Genomic DNA, 26126 nt, shown 5'->3' with positions numbered 1-26126 from the left:
TTTAAAAAGAACCCAACTGACCATGTACTCTGATGGTTTACTCTAGAGGAGCCAACATGCCTGAAACAGTGATCTAAGCAATGGATGGAAGCTGTTTGCCCTGCATTTGGTTTCAAGTCCCCAAGTAATTCAGGGAGTGTCTTACTGTCACTTTTATTTAGGTGTCATGAATGCAATAGCCTTTTTTTATGATACATCTAGTTACTTGGAGGTTACAGTTTGACATAGGCTTCTTGAATAATAGCAACATCCTGTAGTTCAGCAGCGAAGAAAAGTGTACTTGGAGAAATTTTCATAATCTTTTAAAAGCAGTGGCTTTTTTGTATTTGTGTTGATAACTCTTAATTACATACAAATTTATTGCACTACTCATTAAGCAATTCATGAAACATTCAAACTATAACGTGCAAAAAATATTTGTACATTACGCATCTCTCGATAGCCGATATGCCTTCTGTTTTGGTCACTGTTGGAGTAGAACAATGCTAAATGTAAGTATACATCTATAACCTTTATGAACACTAAGACAGTGGCACTGAAATTTTTCTATGTATCATTACAAAAGGTTGTGACCTGTTTTTATTGATATGCGAAAGGGATTCTCCCAGTTGATTGGCTAAATTATGTGAGAAAGTACCCAAATTGCAGGAGCATGGGGCTTTCATTCATACAGTGCGTTCTATAACTCCCAGCATGAAAGAAAGCCTTAAAGTATGAAGAAATAGTTGGGTTATACATTGAGAGAAGCAGCGATTGCAGGTTACTTCTGTAGAGTATACTAACAACAAATTATGACTAGTTATAATTGTATTCTTTTCCGTAGCTGCTGCCAAAAAGAGATGCAGTGGGAGATACTGCAGATGATGATGGTCTCAAGCCTTTGAACCTAAAACCTGATCCAGTTATAAAAGGTGGGCCTGCAGTGAGACATTACCACATATTAAATGACAAGAGACACATTTTGACAAAAGACACTGAGAACAATGTAATGGTTTATGATGTTTTAAAGGTAGGTGATCATCTGTTCAACACTAAATGTTTGTGCTTAGCCTAACACATTGAGACATGTCGGCACCTTTTTTTACAGGCTTGTAAAATTGAAGATCTTGGACAAGTTGATTTTGAGGAGGAAATAAAAAAGAGGTTTAAAATGGTTTATGTTCCTAACTGGTTTAATGTTGACTTGAAAACTGGGGTAAGTCATTTTGTTTTACATTGGATTTTGCTAAATGTGACTTGTGTAAACATGGTACTTAGTTTTTGCATACTGTGATGGGTGTCACAAGCTTCAGAAAATTGAAACGGTGAATGCTGTGACTTCCTTGTCAGATCTGAGATTTACTTCTCACATGTTTCTTATTGGAGTGTAAGTAGGAAATTTTTGTATTATCGTAAACTATGAATGAAGTAAAATTTCAAAATGTCATTAATGATTTGCATGGTGAGGTTGCTATATTATGCGGCCACTTTCATAGTTGGCTCAATTTCTGATAAAACAAAAAATGCCAATAACTGGGTTGGAATGGAAGATGTGCTAGATACCTTATTTTGTGGACTATAAGACACTATGGACTGTAAGATGCACCTTAATTTGTAAGCAATTTTATTTAAATAATATTATTTTTTACCATTTTTATTATTAGATTGCAAAGCCAGACAAAAAAAAATTCCTAGTTCATAAAACCGAAATGACCTTTAAAATCCCTGAAAATCATCATCTGAACTTTCTTCTTCTTCTGCTTCCTATTCATCATCATCATTGTCCTCTTCATATGTAAGATGGTTTTCACTGGCATCGAGAGAGTTAATTATGCCGCACCTCTTGAAAGGTTTAACAATAATGTCTTCTCTCACTCTAGACCATAACTGTTTTGTCCAATGACACCCTTGTTTGATTGTAGGTCATTTTAAAGCTCCCTTCGGCAAAAATTCATGTTAGATTTCATCCATCATCCAGTTGTTCCAGTCCTTTCTCATATACTCCCTTAAATGGTTTGTTTATCAAGAAATCAAGGGGCTTACAATCATGAAGTAAGTCCTCCTGGAATAACAGAAAGCTCTGTATTTCCCTTCTCAGCTTCTCTGTCACATAATTTTTCAAATGATTACTAAACTTATCTAAAACAAGAAGAGAACTCTTCCTCAATAAAGCACCTTTCCTTCTCTCCCACACTCTGTTAATACGTAATTTCGTACCAGTCTCGTCCATCCAACCCTCATCATAGACATGAACACCACCATCTGGTGCTATTTCATAATGTTTTGCCATTGTTTTGCACTTTAAAATGATCATAGGATTAAGTTTAGTACCGTCAGCACAACATGAGAGGACAATAGTGTAGTGCATTTTTTTCATGTCCACTTCTTTTATAGCTAGAGGAGTTTTACCCATTTCCCTGCTCGGCCTAGTTCCACACAGGTTTTCTTTCAATGTTTAATAATAAAGTGATGGAAAGATAACACTCTTGTAACATTCTCTGAGATATTTTGGTTTTGATTCGCATGCTGTGTTAGAGACGCTTCATAAAGCTGTAGCACCAAACAACTCCACTCTTAGAGTCTGTTAAGTTCAACTATAGCCCTAGCTTGTGGATCATTTTTGTATTAATTCCAGTGCCATTTTGACAGTGTGCTTGAATCCCTTTGAATATGTCTTCTAGTTCTGACCATTTTGCATTCAGTCCATGCACATTTAGTCTTCCTCATTTTTTCAGTTCTTTACTAGCCTGCCAATTGCAAATGGTTTTTGATGTTGGTGTAGGGCCAAAATGCCTCTCAGCTGCTCTATTTCCATGTTGTCAGTGCTCAATCATTTGTGTCTAAAGAAATTGTTTGGAATAATTAAGATGGTCTCTTCCAAAGGATATTTGTTCATAAATTTTTAATATCAATTGAAAGCAAAATGGAATCATCCAGAAAGGTTTTTTGTTGCAGTAGTTATATAAGTTCTTTGCAGTTTGAAATGAAGAAATTATTTGAAAAAGAAGCACTTGCTGAGAAAAACTGGACAGGTCAAAAATGGATCCACTTTCACAGAACATCTTAAAGCTAGTAGTCATTCACCACTAACACTTGTTAACCTTGAAGTCCTATACCACACTCCAAAGGGGAGGAGGCTTAATCTCGAAGAAGAGACTGAAGTTGGCAAACACAAATACTGGGAATAAAAAAAGAAAAAAAAAGCTTGCTTAGTGATCAATTGGTTGCCAGAAATCAAGTATATTATGATCAGATGTTGTCTATTTTTAATAAGTTCTTCCTCTTTCACTCTTTATGCTTCGTGAGCCTTAAGTATCTACCTTCATGGTTATGAAGGTCACTTTTAAATGCCTATGCTTCAGGATGTAAAGATCACACCCACGTAGGTGCTTATTGTCCCAGAATTTACCCTTTTCCATTTTAATATATCTGTTGGATAACATTTGTTTAATTTAGATTTATTACATTTGTGTATTCGGATCTTATGTTTATGAGATTCGGATTTATGCCAGTTTGACTATGTAGTTTTCTCTGTTCAACCTTAATCGCTAAATGTGTTTACTGTGCCACACTGTACTAACTAACTTTCTAGCCAATGCAGCTACATCTCCATTACTTACATATCGTCTATCAGAATGGAAGGAGCAGCATCACTGCCTGTTATGGGGTCCACATATATTTATATATGGAAATGAAGTCCCATGCTGCTTGACAGAGGGTAGGGGAATGATGCGGGAGACCCGCACCGCTGTACTAGACAAGGTCCTAATCGAGGTAGTTTGCCATTGTCTTCCTGTGAACATAATGGGGATGAATGATTATGAAGATGACACAACAATGCCCAGTCATCTTGGGGCACCTGAAAATCCCTGACCCCGCTGGGAATCAAACACGGGACCCCGTGCTCGGGAAGTGAGAACGCTACCGCGATACCACGAGTGGTGGACATATTTATGTATGCATGGGCATATTCTCTACTGCTATGAGTGCTTTTGTCATTGTACTGAAGGTGATTCCATCTCTTTCATATTTCATAAGAATATGTTTCATTCTGTTTTTCCATCACCCACACGACTTTTATTTGGTCTTAATTACCAGTACATTCCATTCTGGTGTTCCTTTAGATGTGACATATGCTATTGGCATTAGTTTTATTATGGCATATGCCCTGGCATTAATTTTAATGTGAGTCCCCAAGATTTTATACATTATCTTTTCTGAATTGATGTTGTTATAACGTATTGGTAGTATAGAATTTGACCATGCCAGCTATTTACAACTTTGTCCTCTCTGTGTACTTTCAAATTATCTGATGAGGCCCTACCCAAGCAAAATTCTTAATTAATAAATTACAGATCAGCAATCCATGACTGTTTTTATAGTCAACTTATAAAAAGATTGCTGTACCAATCTGCCATCATGGAATGGAATAGTTGTTACCAAAAAGCTGTCTTACTTAAAATAACTCTTAACTCTATGTAGGTGTAACCACTACTGCAGCTAATAAATAAATATTATTTTAAGAGCAGCTTATAGTAGTTGTAAGATTTTCCTGAATTATCCAAAAGCTGTCAAGTACAACCAGCAGGATATATATTACCATCCCAAACTCACTACTAAAATAGGAACTTAATGATCTTTGTGTAATTAGCCTGTTGAGCTTTTCATATTGATCCCATTGTTGGGAAAATAGTGTTTGTAGCAATAAAATTTGTTTTTACTAATTTGAAGAGTTTAATTTTTCTTGTGTTTTAGCAAATATATGAAGTATTACAGGACCTACATCTCTAACAAACAGTATATTTGTGTCTTGGAACATGAATTCATTATTAGTTGATTTCAGATTTAGAGTTTCTCTTAAGTCATCACATGCATTTCTCTAGGGCTTTGGGAGATATTTCCGGTTTGTTAATATGTAGGTAGTCCCAGCTCAAATAAAGAAGAGGTTTTTTGTACGGTACCCAGTCTGAATAAAAACTATCAGTTTGGTTCTTATTACCAATAAAAATTTATGTAAAGAACAATTTTGTGTGCTCAGTCACTAGAGCTACCTCACATTATTGTGACAGGAAATGTATTTATTATAGCAAACATGAAGAATAGTTTCCAGCAGTGACTGTTACATGTGGTGCATACCAATCACATCATTTATTTATTTATTTTTATTTGTTTACATTTTCTTTGCATGGAGCCATCATAATGATGGCTTTTGCAAACGTCAGACTTAATACTATGGTTATATTTATACTTATAAAATACAATATATTCTGTAGCTGTTGCTTCTTATGTCTATTTTTTACACTTATTACATTACAACTGATGTGCTAATGCCTCATGTTACAATCACTATCTTAAAATTCATTGAAAGAATATAAAAATTTTTCTATTAGAAAAGATTTTAATTTTGTTTTAAAAACATTTCCCGTGTACATTCTTTGAGAGTTTGGTAGCTTGTTATACCAAATCAAACCACTGATATATGGACTTCTATCAGTCATTTTTAACGTTGTTCTGTTACGGAAATAGTTACACTTTGTTCTAGTGTTGTGATCATGTACATCACTGCCGTTGATAGCTTCTGTTGGTTGACTTATAAAAAATACAACTATTTTGAAGATGTACAGAAAATATATTGTCAGATATTCGTGCTGCACAAACACTTCACGACATGAATGTCTATGTCCCATCCCATGTATAAGTCTTATTGCTCTTTTCTGTAGTAGTAGTATTCTTTTTAAATGTACATCAGCTGCACAGCCCCATAGTTCAGTTCCGTAATTGAGAAAGGGGTAAAGTGTTCCATAATATACTAATTTCAGTGCTTGGCTAGGAACTATCTTTGCGAGTTGGCTGAGGAGATATATGGCACTACTGACTTTTCCGCATATGAAATTAATGTGGTATGTCCACCGCAAATTTTCATCAACATATACACCCAGGAATTTACATTTACCATTTTCTGTTGCAGAGATATTACACACACTATTCATATTGTTGTGATGAGAACTGCCTGTTTTAAATGTCAGTAGTTGAGATTTGGTGACATTCACCTTGAGTCCCTGATCATTGAAGTATTTTGTTACTTCTGTTACACCACTAGTAGCAAGAGATTCTAGCTCTTTAGATTCACTCCCATATTGTGTCATCTGCACAGCTTACAATATGGGAGTTAATGGGTTGTGCAATGTCGTTAATATATATAAGGAAGAGAAATGGTCCAAGGATTGAGCCCTGTGGTACACCTTGTAATACAGGTTCACTGGTGGACTGGAAGTTCATGATTTTATTATCTAGTTTGTATGACAATTTAGTGCTTTGCTTACGATTCAACAGGTACGTGGTTAAAAGATTCATGGCTTGATCCCCAATACTATAAGATTTTAGCTTTTTAAGAAGTACCCTATGGTTTACTGTATCAAATGCTCTTGTCAGGTCCAAAAATATACCTGCAGTCTGCATCTTCTGGACCAACAGACAGTAAACTTCATGGATGAACTGTGTAACTGCTGTGGCTGTACTTAGCTATTTTCTGAAGCCATGCTGCGAATCTACTAGCAGTTTATGTTTAGTGAAAAAGGCACTTAGCTGAGAAAGGATAATGCTTTCGAATATCTTGCTAAAAGTGGGTATTAATGATATTGGTCTATAGTTGGAGACTTCTGCCTTACTTCCCTTTTTATACGCTGGTTTCACTACACTCATTTTTAGAACTGTTGGATACATGTTTTCTCTAATGCTGCAATTAATCAGGTGAGTAAGAGGTTTAGAAATTTCTTTTAAGCATGCCTTAATAATATCACTGGGTATGCCATCCCATCCAGATGAAAATTTTTTCTTTAGCGTGTATATTGCCCTGCGAACCTCCTGCTCATTCACTTCCACAAATTCAAATTCGGTACACTGGGTGAGATGGCACCGGATCTCTATCTGTGAATCTGTAATATGCGTCGATTGTTCACCAGAAATGTAGTAGTTATTAAAAATATTACATATAGTATCTGGGTTTTTTATAATGCTACCATCATGTCTTATGCTGAGTGGTTCCATGTTCATCTTGTTGGGACCTTTTCGGTATTTGTCAATCAGCTTCCAAGATGTTTTGCTTATGTTGTCAGACTGTTCTATTGTTTTGCTGTTAATCTGCTTCCTTAGATTGACAATTTCAGTTTAAAAAGTTTGCTTGGCCCTATTGTATTTTTCCTTGAAAACCTGCATAGTAGTAGATTTATAAAGCTGGTTTAGATCGTGTACTTGCTGCCTGAGCCTAATCAGATTTGTTGGGAGTTTTAGTCTAGGATTACTTCCATTTTGACAGTGTTTAACTACCTTCTGGATTTCTCTGACTGGACAACTATATTCATAATGATGCAATAGGGTTGAGTAGAATTCATTCCATTTCTCATCCGACCCTTTTACCTGGTACACAGAATCTCATTTCTCATTCGCTAGTTTGTCTTTAAGAGCATTAATATTTGAGGTATTCAGCATTTGTTTCTGTAGCACAATGTTTGTTATTTTAGGCACAACTGAATTTTTGTATTCTATCACCTGACAGAAGTGGTCAGAATAAAGAAAATCTAAGTTACTGTAATTTACCTTATCTATAACATCTTTGTTGATTATAGCATAATCTATTCTAGCAGATACAGTTGCTCCTGAAAATAACTGGGTAGTTTTGCTGTTTTCGATACATATCTTTAAACTGAATCCACACCAAATTAACATGAAGCTACTCTATTGTTTGGGCATATAAAATAACATATTAAACACCATTTTGTTTTTGATGAAACCACAGGCCCTGGGTGTTTTATGGAAAGCTTGATGGGTAGTTTATACAGGGTGTTTGTTTTAACTTGAGACAACTAAATATCTCAAAAGACAATGCATTGTACAAAAGAAAAGTATTTTCAAATGGGAACCCCCATTTCTATTGTATATTCAGATACTACACAAAAAATGAATGGTTTTACCAAGTCATTGTTTTCTATTCATGGTAGATGAAGATATAATCAACAAATGTCAAATATGTGTCTTTTTACACTTAAGTACTGATGCACTTGATTCTGCATTTCATTTATAAAGTAAATGTAAACCTTTATGTTCTGATGGTTGATATTTATGCTCAGAATTTAGTTTAGTGTTGCAAATTTGATTGTACAGTACAATACGGCTATCGGTTTCAAAATATGGTTAGACACTACATTTAGTGTGATCCCAGAATGGTTGCAATAGTTTTCTGTTCCCATCGGGATGCTTGATTTTGGTTGAGTTCCTTATCCTCTCACTATTGCGCTATGTGATGTCACTGAGTCCCCTTGCCTTTCACCATGAAAGTGTTTGATTTTTGTGAATATCCATGGTGGGTGCACCTGTCGCTATCACGTCACGAACATTTAACCTTACTACAATGGTTGTAGTTTGTATTCCACTAGTAGCCACATAGCAGTCAGGACGAAAGTTATGGCAATAGGGTGAAAACACACACCGAATTCAGCCACCCTGATGGTGGGTTTCTAAAGTGGCCACCAAAATCCAGCATTTTGATTGTTTGGGGACTCACTGCAATGAACCTCGTACAGAATAGAAAACCACCTTACCATACAAGAAGCTTATTTGCAAGAAATGTCAATGTGTAGCTACGTTGTTTGTACTGTACAATCACACTCACAACATCTGAGGAACCTCTCAACATCAGTATCAACTATTAGAACACAAAGGTTTACATTTACTTCATAAATGAAATGTAGAATCAAATGCGTCGGTTCTTATATGTAAAAACAGGCATGCTTGATATTTGTCATTTACTGTGCTATCTACCACAAATGGGAAACAGTGTAAATGATATGTACTTTTTCTTATGTCTCAGCATTTGTTCACTGTAACTGCTCCTTTCGTCACCCCATTGTGGTTTGTACATCTTTCATTTTCTGACCTGTCTAGTTTTCACTGTCCCCCTCCCACCTCTGTTACGTACAATGTACTTAGCTTTACTTAGCTTTGACTCGTGTGATGTTTTAGCAGTGATCTCTGTGTTGCATATTACCCTATCTTCCAAATTTAAGCTCTCAGGTGTTCAAATCTCGTCTGGCGCATTCTCCAGCAATCAGTCTTTCCTTCTCATCCCATCCGGCAAGTCTCCCCTGACCCATGGTTCTAGGTGATTTTTCTGAGCTCCATTTCCTTTCCTAAACCTCTCCAGTCCTTTTCCTTTACCCCTCTTCCTTCCCTTCAACCTTTCTACCAAGAGGAGGAGCCACTGTGTCCGAAAGCTTGCGTAAGTAAAAACTTTTTTTATGTGTGTGTTCTCCTACCACCATTTGATGAGTACATTTTTTTTATCTATCCTGTTATGTTGTATGTATTTTTTGGCATAGAATCCGAATATGCAATAAAAATGAGAGGTTTCCAATTGAAAATACTAAGTTGACTCCGCCCACGAAGGAGGGGTGGTTAGGTTGTGACTAATTGTAGCGTAGAAAGATGTCCCCTTTACTAATAGTGAGTTTCCACCTAGAACATTTTTTTTGTATGTGATGCAACATTTTTGAAATATTGAATTGTCTCATGTTAAAACAAACACCCTGTATATGCTACTCCCCCCCCCCTCCCCCCACACACACACCTCTCAAAAGATTGCAGAAATGCATGTGAGGACACATGGGAAAAATACCTGGTGCACTGAAATGTAAGAGTGCAAAAAATTATTTTCTAGTTAGAGGCCAAATATTTTAGAAGAGTTATTTGTTGGGACCAAAGGTTTCAGAAGATTTATTTGTTGTGAATGTCTTTCACACTAGTAATATTTTTCTTGTGTAAATCATGTCTTCACCATCCTACCCTTTCCTTTTTCATGTTACATAATCAGTTGAGTTTGAGAAGCAGGGAGGCAGTAATGGTAGATTGAAGCTTTGATCCAGGCTGGAAAGTGTGTGTGTGGAAGTTAAAATTGGCAGAATGGTATCCAGTTCCAGTGCACTGTTTTATTCATTCAGCAAGACTTATAATAAAACACTATCAGCTTATGATTGTAGGATTTAGTCTGGAAACAAATTATAGGCTGTATAAAAGGAGATAGGAGGGGCGGGGGGGGGGGGGGGGGGGGGGAGAGAGAGAGAGAGAGAGAGAGAATGGTGCTAGAAACAGAAGTGTAATTGAGTAGGAGGTGGCAAGGTAGGACAATTAATTAGCAATACTGCAACTAGTAGTTTCAGTGAGTAACATAAAATGATATATACAGCTGAATTGTGCTCATCAACCTTGAATACTGTCAAATTGCAACTGTTTCATGAGTACCTGTTATTGTTGTTGTCTTTGATGGATTTGACATCATTGCTTTCTTTTTATTATTTCTTTTTAATTTCAGATGCTTACCATTCATTTGGGGCAGGATGAAAATGACTGCTTTTCGGCATGGGTTTCAGCGAGAGAAGCAGGGCTTGCACCAAATGACACAGTTGATCAAAAAGGTAATTTGGATAGAACAACGAGAGGGCTTTACAGACTGGCCAACTTGGATTTTCTTCAGGCTTATGGGACTCTCATACATATAGGAATCTCAGTGTGCGGAAACAGACGTCCTAAAGCAGTGCAATGCAACTCTGAGAATCTTTCAGAATAATCAACTTTGAAGTTTCTCATGTGCTATTAAGTGCAAAACATTTCTGATTTTGCTACCAAATGGCCCTAACCTTAACCATATCATCACTGCTTTGGTTCACACTTGGAGGCAGATTTTTTACTTTTATTTGAATTCGGTATTTATTAATAAATCAAATTGCTAATTAACAAATATTGTGAATCACAATTTTTTTTATGAACGCATCTGTTATTTTTAACTATTATTCATGTGAAAAATTTAGTATTCTTAATTAATTAAAATTTGGTACAAAAACTGGAAACAGCAAGTAGAAATTAAAATACATTTTTGTTTCTAGAGCTTATGAAACTACAAGCATTTTATTAAAAACACAAATATATTTTAAAAATATATTTAATTTACCATGAATATGCATTTTTCATGTAACTGCTAACCAAAAATGATATTTGGATTAAATATTGGTTAACATTGATATTTGTTCGTTAATACATCAACTTTATAATACATGTGATTTCAAATAAGAGTTAAAACATATTTGTGGCAGGAATCAAACTAGTAATATTGTGGTTATGAGACCAGATGCTCTTTATTTGGCTATAGGCAATGCTGTCAAATTGCTTGAATTGTTTTATGCTTAACAGCAGTTGGAATAGTCAAATTTTTAAGCTTGCTCTAATTTTTGAGAATTGCATTGTGCTGGTTTAGGAAGTTGCTGTCCAGGTGCCAAGTTTCAAATCCCATAAATAGACAGAAAACCAAATGGGACAGGTCTGTAAGGTCTCCTTGTAGATATTACAAAGAGGAGAGGAAGTTCTATTATTTTGTAAGGAATTATGGAGTAAATAACCAGTAGGTGATGCAGACAGTCACTTGGCTGTGTTTTTCTCCTGTAACAGCATTGATATTTTGTATAGTTGTAAAAGAAAATGTCATAAAATGGGAATACAATTTTACATAAAATTAGCAACCTGCCCCAGCTTCACATGAGGAGCACTAAACATCTACAGCCAGACTACTAATCTGACATAGAGGTAATTTTGTTCACTGGCCACTGTGTAGATTTATGATTAAAACACCGAGAACAACTTTAGGTAACTGAACATTATCGTTTTCATACAAATTCAACAATTTGAGTAGCACATGCCAGGAAAGTTCTCAGGAGGCACAAGTGTTGTGTGTTCCATATTTAATTGGCATTTGGAGTGTCATCTTGTGGCAAGATGAGAGTTGTGAGCTGTTGCACTACCCATTCCAACTGACCGCAGCACCAGTTCAGCAAAAGCAATAGCAATGGCCCCTTCTCAGCTGCCTAACTGCTGAACTTGTACAGTGTTGTCTGCCTGACTGCGAGCCACGGCCAGTTGCCGACAGCGCTACTGCAGTACCAGTCCAGCATGGGCTACATCTTCTGTGTGAGCTTTTCCCACATTTCCCTTCACACTTTTAAATGTAAACTCTATACAAAAATCCATTCCTTTTAGCTTAATACCTGATACGTCCTGCAGCACAAGACGTTTCAGATGTTGGCAGTAACTCCCACTGGCTGCCTGGTAACAGGAACTCAGATCGTCATGGTACTGAAGTTCACCAACCTGCCACTTATCTCCTGCACACTGCTAGATGACAATAACATAATTTTCATAGTAGTGGGCTGGGGGCAGTCTTTAATTCATCATAAAAGGTATAGGCGTCCTTGTAGCAGTTCCTCATGTCAGCCTGTTGCTGCAGTCGGATGGCCTTATGCCTGTCTCTTGTTCACCACTAGGCATCACTCATATGTTTTCATAGTGGTGGGGTTCTTTAATTCGCCATAATTCAGCCAGTTTGAACAGAATATTTCTAAATTACATACACAATCTTTCTTCTGAATCAGTCTTATCTGTTAGGGAAATCCGTATTACATTCCCTACAGTAGTTCCTGAGATTAACATGAATGCATAGTCAGAAACCAGAGTTGGGAACTTTAATTTCAATGTGTGTAGGTAAAAGATAGATGGTGTTCAGAGAGAAACTATGAGGAAAACTATTTTTCATTCCCTTTCATATAGATACTGATAGCAGTACTCAATGATTATTTTCATTATGGGCAACTTCCAAACAAACTGATGAAGTACAGTGTATAATGTAACCACATTTACTTGTGCAAATGTGTGCCATCTGTAGCTGTGCCTAGGTCAAATCTGATTGAAAAGTGGTTGTCTAAAATAGGCTTTTTTAAATGATGGGGTCCACACCAGGTTTGCAGTCCAAACACTTTAATTGCATTTTGTTGTTGGATAACCTACTGTTTATGGCCTGGTTGAGTCTCATTTATTTGAATTTGTGCACAGATAAATTTTAAGCTATATACTGCTCTTTGCCGTATAACTAGATTGTTAGAGTGCAGTAACCTAACACTGAAGTGTTTAAACACAATTATTAATGTGTGACAAGTAAACTGTTAACATACTCTCTGAATGAAGTTCTCAAATCACTGTTCTTAAAATCTAGCAGTCATATTTATAAAACAGACAACAGGCAAAGTAGGTAACTATTGGAAGTAATGCTGTTCATATTCCAATGCTATTGTCACTGTTAGCAGAAGGCATTATTGCAGGTCAACACAGTTCGTGAAATTAATTACCAGTTCACAGACAGTCATTAAAAAAAACAATCACAGTATAAACTCTTGGCATCTTCTATGACTTGTGGTTTGTGCTAACTCGTCTGCATACATTGTGCAATAATTTTGATCACAGGCCTAGCTCATATCACAACCTACCACAGACTGACTAAAATAGCTTCCAAAATTTTCCTTTTATAAGTTTGTAATAACTTAGCCTACATTCAGCTATTGTTACTTGCTGTACTTTTGAATTATCTGTTTATAAGTCACCTTACAATGTTCTTCCAGTGAACTATGGCAATTTACTTCTGCAAGCTTTATTAGAACATTGGTGGAGACCACTGCAAGTTGATGAAGATGCAGAGTGTCACCCTGATCAAGCTGGAGGTGGCCAGAGTCAGGGTGGCAATGAGTACTTTTCTGTGCCAGGACATACACCAGTTATCTTCAGGTAAGGAGATGATTTTCATCTACCAAGGAAGGTAGCAGCAATTTGAAAATCTTGCAATGTACTAATCATTACAATTTTGCAGTGAAGTAGGTGGTCGCACGCTTTACCGTTTGTTAGTACGTGATGCTGGAGGGGAAACTGAAGGAGTTTTACTCAATGAGACAGTACCGCCATGGGTGAATGATATTGTTGTTGAGAAAAACTTGCCAAAATTTATTAAAATACCATTCTACCTTCTTCCCCATGCCACATCAGGAGTAAAAAGTCTAAAAAAGTAAGTATTCTGTAATAAAATTTAAAAAAACTTAATGACATGTAACTTGTAATGGGAAGGAGATAAAATAATCATCTATATACACTGAATTTTAAGTTTGGGATGTAGGGTGTATCACAGAAACAGTTTCTATCTCTTCAATTCATATAAGTTAATTTTGTCAAATTTTTACGATTAAATATTCATAGAAATAGGCATCTTGTCAATGGTAAAAGTTACAGTCATTAAAGAAAATGACACGGCTTCTTCCAAGAATGGTCCTGCTTCTGGTGGGATAGAATACCTAAGCAGTAAGGTGTAATTTGTTGACACATGGAACAGGACTTTCCTCTGATTCTTTCACACACATTTGATCCACAGACCAAAGGGTTGGGATAGAGGGTGGCACACATGTATTTCTTCAGATTTTGACAGAATACTTCACTGGTATTTACAGTAAGGACATAGAGCATTATATTTCTCATTTCAGAAAGCAATGAGAGGTAATCAAAGCCTGACATTAATTTTATATAGTAGTTTGTTCAAAGTGGTTGCTATGTAATAACGGTAAGTGCTGCTTTGAAGCCATTTTGTAGCCATGTGGAGCAATAAGGGGGCCATAAGCGGAAACATGAAGAAAATCTGTTTGGGTGCAAGGTGAGGCAGGCATGTTGTATCTGCAAAAATCTTTTTACACATTATGCATATTGGTAGAAGGAGCCGCTCATTATTACAAATATAGCATCTGTGGGAGATAAACCTATAGAGAAGGGACTGCCTGTACCTTGTGGGCCATTATCACATGTGGCTAGACTGCATTGACGATCCTCTTCAAGAGCTGATGGTACCAACCATGTCCTGTGGTTTTGTTGACCAGGCTTCCGTGATTGCATTATCACCTGTCAGTATATAGAAAGACTTCCAAAAACAACTGAAAGTAAGATCATTGAGCAATTTGACATTTAATTTAGTTAAGTAGGGTTGTGAGTAATAGTTGGAACTTTACCTCTTGAGTTGTGGTGATATCCTAGTATCCATTACCCCTCACCAGTCTTTGAATATAGTTCAGGGTGTCATTTTTCACAGGGACCTGATCCTTCAAACTGATGAATAACTCTAGTGGAATCTGGTATGGCAGCGCATTTATTTTGTGCTAGCCAGCTATTCTATCTTATTCCAATTTTAACAATATTGTAATTGCAGTTTTACAGTTTTCTCAAGCGTGCATGTATGTGCATGTGTGTATGTACATAAACTTATTTCTGTCTTTTTCTGCTTTTAATAGTCATGTGTGTTACTGAAATTAAAGCTATTTCACAGTTCATTTCCTTCCTTTCTGTTAATAGGCAAAGTTTATATCAGTACCAGTTCACTTAGCAATAGCCAAATGGTATGAGCTACCAGTTTCATAGACATGCAAATTTTCTTCTTTGTTTCATTTCCTTGAACAACCAGACCATAACCACCACTAACATGAAACCCCCTCCCCGGGGGCTTATGCCTATTTCATGAGTTTATGAGTGGTGCAGATGGAACCCTGAGCTATTGTGGCCCTTTATTCCATTCCAGGCTGCAATCCCTGCCCTACACTCCTCCGACCCAGTCCTCCCTCCTGCTTCTCCGTCCCCTCCTTCCCCTCTGAGTGTGTCCACGCTTATGTCAGCCCGGCTACCCTCCTGGTTTCTGGTTTTCTGTCCAGTTTTTGTTCTTCTTGCTTTTTTTCACTTTTCCTCTTTGATGTTTTTGGTTTCCCTTTGGGGTTTGACCTCCCCTTTTAGATTTTCTCTCTGTAGTGTGAGCCAACTGGAGAATAACACCTTAATTATTGTCTTTGACTCGTAGCCTTACCGCATCTTCCATCGTTTCTTCGACACTTGTCCTTAAACACTATATAGCTAGCATGGTAGCCAGTCTGTGCAGTCAGGTCATTATATACCCACTTGATTGAGCCCCCTGACAACAGAGCTGCTACCTCCCCTTGTATGTCTAAACTTCCGGCAGCGGCCTCACTGGCATAAAGCGCTTGCTGTGACTGTGTGGTGCTCACCGGGAGAGCCCTTGATCAGAGTGGGGGTTATAGGGCGGACACTTTGCATATGAAATCTATAAAGCACCAAAAAACAGGCTGTTCTTTTACAGCAATATCCTTAATTGGGAATGGATCCCTTTTAATGCTCCTTCTTGTAACCCTGCTGCCTTCCCTTTCCTGGCTATCTCCTGGGAGGAGGGCAAGGACCGCCAGCTAATGGTGAAACCCTTTCCTTGCTACCTGATGTGCACAAGGACACACAGGAATACTTTCACTGTCACCAAGTCATAATTTTTTTGTAGAAACTATCGACGACATGATTTGTGAAGTGTATTCTGTAAGATGTAGTCAGGTTCACTGTTGATCAAAACTACTGCTGCCAAATTTGTTGCCCTTCATTCTCGTGACCTTGTGGTGATATCCCAGTGTCCATTACCTCTCACCAGTCTTTGAATACGGTTTAGGGTGTCATTTTTCATAGGGACCTCATCCTTCAAACTGATGAGGAACTCCAGAGGAATCTGGCATGATGGCACATTTTGTTCAACATGTGCAGAAAAGCCATAAGAACAATTGCATTGATACTGCCACCTTTATTCTGACATTTGAAGGGACTACCCTCCTGGGGAAGGTCAAGGTTATGGTATATCAGTGTGATGTGAAGCCGTACGTCCTGCCACCCTTGAGGTGTTTCTGGTGTATTTGTTTTGAGCACACATCTTACAGATGTACAATGACCCTTTGTGCAGTGAATGTGGACTCCGACTCCGTGAGTGGAGCTTCTTTGTTCCACTGCCCATGTGCGTTACATGTCACACCCATTGCTCTCCATGGTCGTCAGATTGCCCAGTTTATAAGAAGGAATCGTTCATCCTACACAGAGGCTCATCAAAAATATGACTGTCTTCACCCTGTATATGACATCTACATTTGCCTGTGTTACTTCCCCTTTTCCCCTCCTCCCTTCTCCTTATCCCAGTCCCATCTCCCTCTTGTCTCCCCTCCCTCTTGTCTCCCCTCCCTCTTGTCTCCCCTCCCTTTGCAGTTGCCACACCACTCCCCTTACCCAGCCACCGGGATATCACTCCCTGGTGTCCGTTCCCCTGCGGGTCCGGGGTAAGAATAGGCCTGAGGTATTCCTGCCTGTTGTAAGAGGTGACTAAAAAGAGTCCCTCCCCCTGAAGGGGGTAGTTTGCACCTGCGCCCGGAGACGGATGGTTCAACGGCTTAAATTTGTGGTCATTTTGGTTTTTAGTTTATTCTGGTTTCTTCCTTCCCTTGTTTGTTTCCTTTCTTTGTCCTTCTCCCTCTCTCACTGTCTTCCTTACTTTTTACCTTGCCTTCTTTTCCTTGCCTTCTTTTCCTTGCCTTCTTTTCCTTGCCTTCTTTTCCTTGCCTTCTTTTCCTTGCCTTCTTTTCCTTGCCTTCTTTTCCTTGCCTTCTTTTCCTTGCCTTCTTTTCCTTGCCTTCTTTTCCTTGCCTTCTTTTCCTTGCCTTCTTTTCCTTGCCTTCTTTTCCTTGCCTTCTTTTCCTTGCCTTCTTTTCCTTGCCTTCTTTTCCTTGCCTTCTTCTCCTTGCCTTCTTGTCCACCCTATGGTCTCCGCCTTGGCGTTTGAGACAGTCTGTCCTTTCTCTCCCTCTCTCCCTTTTTTTTCCTATTCTTCTTTCCTCCCTGTGTGTGCCTGAAGGCCGACCCACGCGTTTGCACCTGTAGCCGGTGCAGGGGTAAAGCGTAATTCCCTGCCCTGGGTAGACAAGTAGGGCCCGTGCGTACCCCCTGGTAAAGGCCAGGCCCGGGGAGGGGTGATTGCCCGAGCTGACACCTTCCGACCATGCCGATTGGTCCCTCCGTCCATTTCTCGGGAGGTGTGACCTGAGGTGTAAACATTCACCTAAGGCGGGAGCGCCCTCTGAGAGGGTCCGCACAAGGAAGGAGCGTGCCATCGGAGACGCTGGCAATCATGGGGGATTCATCCGCAATGGATTTCTCTTCTTCTTCTCTCTTGACTTCTGCCCAAAAATGGAAACTTGAGCAGCCACCAGTGACAAAAGTACTACCGCCTGCCCCAAAGTTCCTCGTAGTTTCTAGATCTGAGGACAGAAAGGATTTTTCATCTGTCAACCCTTTTGTTATTCAGAAGGGCGTAGATGCCATAGCCAGACCTGTCAAGTCTTGTACCAGGATGCGTAACGGTACCTTGTTGTTGGAAACTGAGAGCGCCTTTCAGGCACAAAAACTCCTTCGGGCCACACTCCTGTACACGTTCCCTGTCCAGGTGGAGGCTCACCGCACTTTGAATTTGTCGCATGGTGTAGTATCTATTAGGTCACTCGACGGATTGACTGATGAGGAGATTCGGTTTTTCCTCGCTGAGCAGGGTGTTACAGCTGCCCATAGGGTCATGAAAAAGGTCGACAATGACCTTGTACCAACCCGGACACTTTTCTTGACCTTTGATAGTGTTCAGCTGCCGTCGTGCATCAAAGCAGGCTATGAGGTTGTTTCTGTTCGCCCCTATGTCCCGACACCTATGCACTGCTACCAGTGTCAGCGTTTTAACCACACCCACCAGTCTTGTTCTAATGCGGCTAAATGCGTCACTTGTGGCAGGGACGCCCATGAGGGTGACTGTCCACCTCCGTCTCCTCATTGCATGAACTGTCCGGGTGACCATGCAGCGTCCTCTCACGACTGTCCCATCTACAAGGATGAACGCTGTATACAGGAAATTCGGGTCAAAGAGAAAGTGTCCACCTCGGCTGCTCTCAAGCTTTTTGCTAGTAGGAAGCCCACGCTGCTCCCAGCGGGGAAATACAGTATCGTCCTCGCCTCTCCTCGGCCTACCAGGGAGGTATCAACGCAGACATGCGATCTGACGTTTAGCGCTACGGTCGTCCGTTCGGCCATTGCTAAGATCGCTCGGTCAACGTCTCCTCTTCCCCCCGTCACCCCTAAGACACAAGCACCTTCATCAGCTTCTGTCAAGACTTAGACTCAGAAGTCAGAGGCACGGGCCTTCAAAAAGGAACCATCCCATGGAGACTTCTTATGAACCCCAAACTCCCATCCATCGACCAGTACTTTGACTAAATGACCTTCCAAGAAGGCAGGCTCATAGGAAGAAAAGTTCTCCTTCTCCGCCACGGCGTGTTTCTTCTCCTATGCCACCCAGCGGTTGCTGCCCCAGGCCGTCATCCGTTTCGCCTGGCCACACCGCTGGTAGCCGAACAACTGGCCATTCACCGGCGGAAGAAGCTCCCCCTCCCGACCATCTTAACATGGTGACCGACGAACCTATTGAAAAAATGGACAATGACTCTCCGCCTATTGATAGCGGCAGCAGTGCTCGCTCGAAGCCAGGCCCTCAGCAGCCTTCGGGTGACCCCTTCTTGCTTCTCGTTTTTCTTTTTCTTCTCACGATGGCACTTCTTCATTGGAATATTCGCAGCATTCGCTCCAACCGAGAGGACTTAAAGTAGCTGCTATGCTTGCACTATCCGCTCATAGTAGCTCTCCAGGAAACAAAGCTATGCCCATGCGTTCGTATTGACTTGGCACACTATACCTCTGTGCGTTTTGACCTACCCCCTGTGGCAGGTATTCCGGCTCATGGAGGGGTTATGTTGCTGGTCCGGGATGATATCTACTACGATTCCATCACATCGCACACTGATCTGCAGGCAGTTGCTGTCCGACTTACTCTCCCCACTTTCACATTTTCCATTTGTACTGTTTACACTCCATCGTTGTCTGCCGTTAGTAGGGCAGACATAATGCAAATTATTGCTCGGCTACCTGCACCATTTTTGTTGACTGGAGACTTCAGTGCCCACCATCCCCTTTGGGGCTCTCCAGCATCCTGCCCGAGAGGCTGCCTGATAGCAGACCTTTTCAACCACCTCAATCTTGTCTGCCTCAATACTGGTGCCCCTACTTTTCTTTCGGACACAACTCACACCTATTCCCATTTAGACCTCTCTATATGTACTACCCAACTTGCACGTCGGTTTGAGTGGTACGCTCTTTCTGATACATATTCGAGCGACCACTTCCCTTGTGTTATCCATCTCCTGCATCATACCCCATCTACAAGCTCAACTAGTTGGAACATCTCCAAAGCAGACTGGGGGCTCTTCTCTTCCAGGGCGACATTTCAGGATCAAAACTTCGCAAGCTGCGATAGTCAGGTCGCACACCTCACGGAAGTCATTCTCATTGCTGTTGAATATTCCATCCCTCATACTACTACTTCTCCACGTCGCATACCGGTCCCCTGGTGGACCGCAGCATGTAGAGATGCTATATGTGCTCGTCGACATGCTTTACGCACCTTTAAATGCCACCCTACGATGGTGAATTGTATTAATTATAAACGATTACGTGCACAGTGTCGTCGTGTTATTAAAGAAAGCCAGCTGAGCTGCTTTCACAAGCTCCTTCAACAGTTTTACTCCTTCTGTTGTCTGGGGTCACCTGCGCTGGCTATTTGGCACTAAGGTCCACTCACCAGTTTCTGGCTTGACGGTCGCAAATGACGTCCTTGTGGCCCCTGAGGATGTCCAATGCCTTTGGCCGATTTTTCGCAGAGATTTCGAGCTCTGCTCATTACCACCCTGCCTTCCTCCCCCGAAATTGGGCAGAGGGCGCAAGGCCACCTAACTTCCGCTCCTCGAATCATGAAAGTTATAATGCCTCATTCGCCATGCGGGAACTAGAAAGTGCACTTGCCCGGTCACGGTCCTCCGCTCCGGGGCCTGATTCTATTCACATTCAGATGCTGCAGAATCTTGCTCTTGCAGGTAAAGGTTTTCTTCTTCGTACTTATAATTGCATCTGGATTGAGGGTCATGTTCCCACATGCTGGTGCGAATCTATTGTTGTACCAATTCCTAAGCCATGGAAGGACAAGCACTTGCCTTCCAGTTATCAACCCATTTCCCTTACCAGCTGTGTCTGTAAGGTGATGGAACGAATGCTTAACTCTCGTTTGGTTTGGCTGCTCGCATCTCGTCGCCTACTTACCAATGTACAATGTGGATTTCGTAGGTGCCACTCTGCCGTTGACCATCTGGTTACCTTGTCGACCTTCATTATGAACAACTTTTTGCGGAAGTGCCAGACAGTTGCTGTGTTCTTTGATTTGGAGAAGGCTTGCAACACCTGTTGGAGGGGGGGCATTCTCCGCACCATGCATACATGGGGCCTTCGCGGTCTCCTCCCTCTTTTTATTCGTGCATTTTTAATGGATCGCAAGTTCAGGTTACGTGTGGGTTCTGTCCTGTCCGACGCCTTTCGCCAGGAGAATGGGGTGCCAGAGGGCTCAGTTTTGAGCGTCGCTCTCTTGCCATAGCGATCAATCCAATAATGGATTGCCTCCCAGCTGATGTATCAGGCTCCCTTTTGTGGACGATTTTACCGTCTTTTGCAGTGCACAGCGTACATGTTTCCTGGAGCGCTGTCTTCAGCGTTGTCTTGACCGTCTTTACTCCTGTGGTGTCGCCAGTGGCTTCAGTTTTTCTGCTGAGAAGACGGTCTGTATTAACTTCTGGCGCTACAGAGAGTTTCTCCCACTGTCCTTACATCTCGGTCTCGTTGCTCTCCCATTCGTGGAGACAATAAAATTTTTAGGTCTTAGATTTGACAGGAAACTTAGCTGGTCTCCGCATGTGTCATATTTGGCTGCCCATTGTACCCGTTCCCTCAATGTCCGTGTTCTCAGCGGTACGTCGTGGGGAGCGGATCGAACCATCCTACTTCGCCTATATCAGTCGATAGTCCGCTCAAAGCTGGATTATGGGAGCTTTGTATACTCATCTGCATGGCTGTCCATCTTACACTGCCTCAACTCTATACAACATCAGGGGTTATGTCTTGCGATCAGTGCGTTCTATACTAGTCCCGTCGAGAGTCCTCATGCTGAAGCCGGTGAATTGCCACTAACCTACCCACGCGACGTACTGCTTTGTCGGTGTGCCTGTCGGCTGTTATCAATGCCCTACCACCCGTCTTATCGTTCGTTTTTTGACGAGTCTCTCGACCATCAATACGGGTTGTATGTATCTGTTCTGCTACCCCCTGGAGTTCGCTTTCGTCGCCTCCTTCAGCAACTTGATTTTCCACTCTCTGCAACCTTTAGAGTGGGCGAGAGCCAAACGCCACCTTGGCTCCAGGCTCAGGTTCGCATTCACCTTGACCTCAGCACGCTCCCAAAGGAGGTTATCCCAGCTTCGGTATACCGCTCACGGTTTGTCGAACTTCGTTCGAAGTTCATTAATACGATCATTATTTATACAGATGGCTCTAAGACCAATGACGGTGTAGGGTGTTCTTTTCTTGTCGGGGCACGCAGTTTCAAATACCGTCTCCATGGCCATTGTTCGGTCCTCACAGCTGAGCTCTTTGCCCTCTATCAGGCTGTTCTTTACATCCGTCGCCACCGACATTCTGCTTATGTCATCTGCTCTGATTCCCTGAGCACCATCCAGAGCCTCAGTGATCCATATCCGGTTCACCCTTTTGTGCCCCGGATCCAACGCTCTCTACAGCAGCTGGCGGACGACGGTTCTCTGGTTACATTTATGTGGGTTCCTGGTCATGTCGGTATCCCTGGGAACGAAACTGCAGATGCCGCGGCCAAGGCTGCGGTCCTCCAGCCTTGGACAGCTTCTTGTTGTGTGCCTTCATCTGATTTTAGCAGGGTCATTTGTCAGCACATTTTATCGCTGTGGCATGCCGATTGGTCTACACTTATTGAAAACAAGCTTCGGGCCTTGTAACCTCTCTTCACGGCTTGGACGACCTCTTCACGCCCTTCTAGGCGGGAGGAGGTAGTTTTGGCCCGGTTATGGATTGGACACTGCCGGTTCAGCCACCGCCATCTGCTGATGACTGCGCCAGCGCCGTTCTGCCCATGTGGGCAATTGCTGACAGTACGCCACATTTTAACGTCCTGTTCGAATTTTAATACACTGCGCATTGATCTTGGCCTGCCTTGTACTCTGGATGAAATTTTTGCGGATGACCCAGGAGGAGCTGCTCGCATTCTTCGTTTAATCCTCTTGACAAACCTGTCTAAGGACATTTGATTATGCTGTTTTCTTTTAATCCCTTGCCTGTTAATGTGCCTTTTATAGTGTTGTCCTTTTTAGCTGCTGTTTTAACATTGTGCCTCGCAGTGCATTCATAATTTAGTCTGGGCACTAATGACCATTGCAGCTGTGCGCCCTAAACCGACAAAAAAAAAAACCCTCCCTGGTTTCTTCCAGACCTGCTGCCTCGCTTTGGCCACATGACCCACAGTCCACGCTCTCCTTCCATTTCAGATCTTGGTGAGGCCTTCTCTCTCCCCTGGCCCTGCCCTCCTCAACCTGTGAAGGAGGAGGGGAAGAAGAAGAAGAAGAAGAAGAAGAAGAAGAAGAAGCAACATAAGTCCCAGGACAAAGCCCCTTCAGTCCCAATTCCCCTCTCGTGACCTGAGTCTGACTTCATGTTTATGGATGTCGTCTCATCCTAGTTAGTGACGGATGGTGACCCAGCGGCATGACCAGCTTTGAATCATTCGCCTTCTGTTTGGATGCCTGTTCTGTGCTTATTCAATGGAATTGTAACTGATACCGCTATCACCTTCCGTAGTTGCAATCCTTTATTTCCTTTTGCTCTGCAGCTTGTGTTATTGTACAGGAATCTAATTTTACTGATGATCGCTCACCATCCCTTCGTGGGTTCCATGCTTTCTGTTGAAACCAGGTAGGCCCTTCAAAGGCTTCCAGTGACATTTGCATGTTGGTCCATATGGACATGGTTAGTACATTTACTCTCCTACGTACCACATCATAAGTCTTTGCTGCTTGGCTTGGAGTTTGCAATCGTGATTTGCGATCTTTAGCTCTCTCCTGACAGGCCACCTAGACCTGCTGCCCTAACTACTCTCCTTCAGCAACCCCCCTCCCCCATGCCCCCTCCTTTCTTTCCCCTTGGGGAATAGCCCATCACCTCTTGCGGGCCAGCACTTTTTCATCTAGTCGGGATTTCCTTGTAGACCAGTTTCTTGTGGCCTATGATCTATGCCTTCTTAATCATGGTTGCCATACCCATTTTAGTGCTTTTTATGGCATTTTCTCTGTTATTGATCTTCTGCTCTAGTTCCCTTCCCATTTCCCTTCATTAAACTGGTTGCAGCCCAATGACCTTTGCAACAGTGACCTCTTCCTGTTGATTCTCTCTTTCCATTCCCGCCTGCCAATGGCCAGGTTACCCCACAGGGCTTTCCATCACACTGATGGCATCTATACGCCACCCAGGTTGTGTTTATCCCTTCTTTGTCAGATTGTACTGATGAAGATGTCGATGACATGTCCAGTAAGATTATTTGCACTGCCGGGTTTCCCGTCTGCTGCTCGACAACCCCTTTTGCCACCAGTCAGTTGTGTGGTGGAGCGTGGCCATTGCCATCATCATCCGTGGTTGCCGGCGAGCCTTGCAATACCTTAGTGGCACCTGCGCTCCACTCGACTTAGTACCTTTAAACACTTTCATGCCAAGGCCTGTTACTTAATAAAAAATAGCAGGCGGGATGTTGGAAACCCTTTCTCTTCTCCCTAGGTTATTTTGTCCCTTCATTACGGGTGTGGAGTGTAGCCCACACCCGTAATGAAGGGACCAAAGAACATAGCTATCCCAGGCCTAGCACTACTGGATGGCCTTAGTACAGATCTGACATCTGGCGACACGTCGATGTCGGCCTTCAATCCAGACACCTTACTCCACCAGAAACAGTGGGCCAAAGCTTCCCACTTACATATTACCTCTTGTCAGGAGGAATCCTACAATGAACCCTTCACTGAATGGGAGCTACTTCAGGTCCTCGGCTCTTCCCACGATACAGACCCTGGCCCCGATTCCATCCATAACCAGTTGCTTCAACACCTCACTCCTCCACAATGACAATATCTCCTCCAGGTGTTAAACTGTGTATAACTCCTAGGTGTTTTCCCTTCTCAGTGGTGGGACAGTATTGAGGTTTCTCTCCTTATGCCCAGTAAGGATTTGTTTGCCCTCAGTGATCACCTGTGGATCAGTCTCACCAGTGTCCTCTGCAAGTTGTTTGAATGGATGGTGGCTCTTCGGCTTTGTTGGTTCCTTGAATCTCGGGACGTTTTTCTCCTTATCAGTGCAGCTTTTGGGAGAAACAGTCTCCGATCGATCACCTGCTTTGGTTGTAAACCGAAGTTCAGCGGGCCATTTCACAGACCGCCATCTTGTCACAGTTTTCTTCAACCTTGGTAAGGCCTACGACATTGGTTACCACCTTCACACCTGCTTTCACTTCATAGTGGGATCTTCAGGATACTATCCTAATTTTTTTTGTTTGCCAGTTCCATTTCTTCGGCTTTCTTTTTGACAAAAAGCTTACTTGGTTGCCCCATACCCACCTTTTGAAGATTGGCAGTTTCCATAACTTGGTATCCGTTTCCTTACCTGCACATCTTGGGGTGCAGGTCATTTGGCTGTTCTCCATCTATATCTGGCCTAAGTTCTGTCCTGTCGGGGCTATGGTTGTCAAGTTTATGACTCAGTTGCTCGTTCCACACTGCTCCTCTCAGACCTGGTCCACCATTGTGTGTCCATTTGCCTACCAGTGCCTTTCGTACTAGCCCTTTTGATATTCTTCTGGTTGATGCTGGGACATCCCCCCCATCCATTTCAGTTCATTGGTCCAACTCCTGGTTTCCTATACCATTGCTGTACACTCTGTCCCTGCTCACCTTCCTTTTTATTTATTTTGGTGGCTCTGGGACATCGCCTGCCTACTGCCCGCCCTCAGGTGGGTTTGTGGGTTGGGCTTCTCTTTGCCTCGATTTCCATCTTCATTCTTTAATTTGTTCCTCATGTTCTCTCCCGAACAACCCTCCCCCCCCTCCCCCCTTCTCCCCATTAGTTCCTCAGATCTGGAATCGAATGTTTCTCTCCCGGAATCTGAAAGCCTCTGTTGCTCAGACTATGGTTTTCCATAGTTGTTCCACCTGGTTATACAAGAGTGTACTACTGTTTTTTACACTGATGGGTCTAAATCTGCTAATCACTTGGGATATGCCTTCACATCTTCTGTTGGCATAGAACACCATCTCTTGCCTGTCACATATGTGATGTTTATTGCGGAACTGATGGCCATTTACTAGGCTCTTTGCTGTATTTAATGGGCCTCCCTCACC

The 26126-nt window shown here is 41.7% G+C and overlaps 1 protein-coding gene across 1 annotated transcript in view; it reads left to right on the top strand.

Annotated features, from left to right (window-relative positions):
* LOC126198930 (WD repeat-containing protein 48) overlaps positions 1-26126 on the top strand; it is a 154934-nt gene that overhangs the window by 109816 nt on the left and 18992 nt on the right. Inside the window, exons 7-11 of the mRNA XM_049935567.1 lie at positions 824-1009; positions 1088-1195; positions 10343-10445; positions 13470-13632; positions 13715-13906. Of these exons, the coding sequence (XP_049791524.1) occupies positions 824-1009; positions 1088-1195; positions 10343-10445; positions 13470-13632; positions 13715-13906 (752 nt within the window). The remainder of the gene's footprint in view (positions 1-823; positions 1010-1087; positions 1196-10342; positions 10446-13469; positions 13633-13714; positions 13907-26126) is intronic.

Source organism: Schistocerca nitens, chromosome 8, assembly GCF_023898315.1.
Source record: "Schistocerca nitens isolate TAMUIC-IGC-003100 chromosome 8, iqSchNite1.1, whole genome shotgun sequence".
Lineage (NCBI taxonomy): Eukaryota > Metazoa > Arthropoda > Insecta > Orthoptera > Acrididae > Schistocerca > Schistocerca nitens.
The sequence above is the reverse complement of the archived record's forward strand: the minus strand, read 5'-3'. Positions and strand labels throughout refer to the sequence as shown.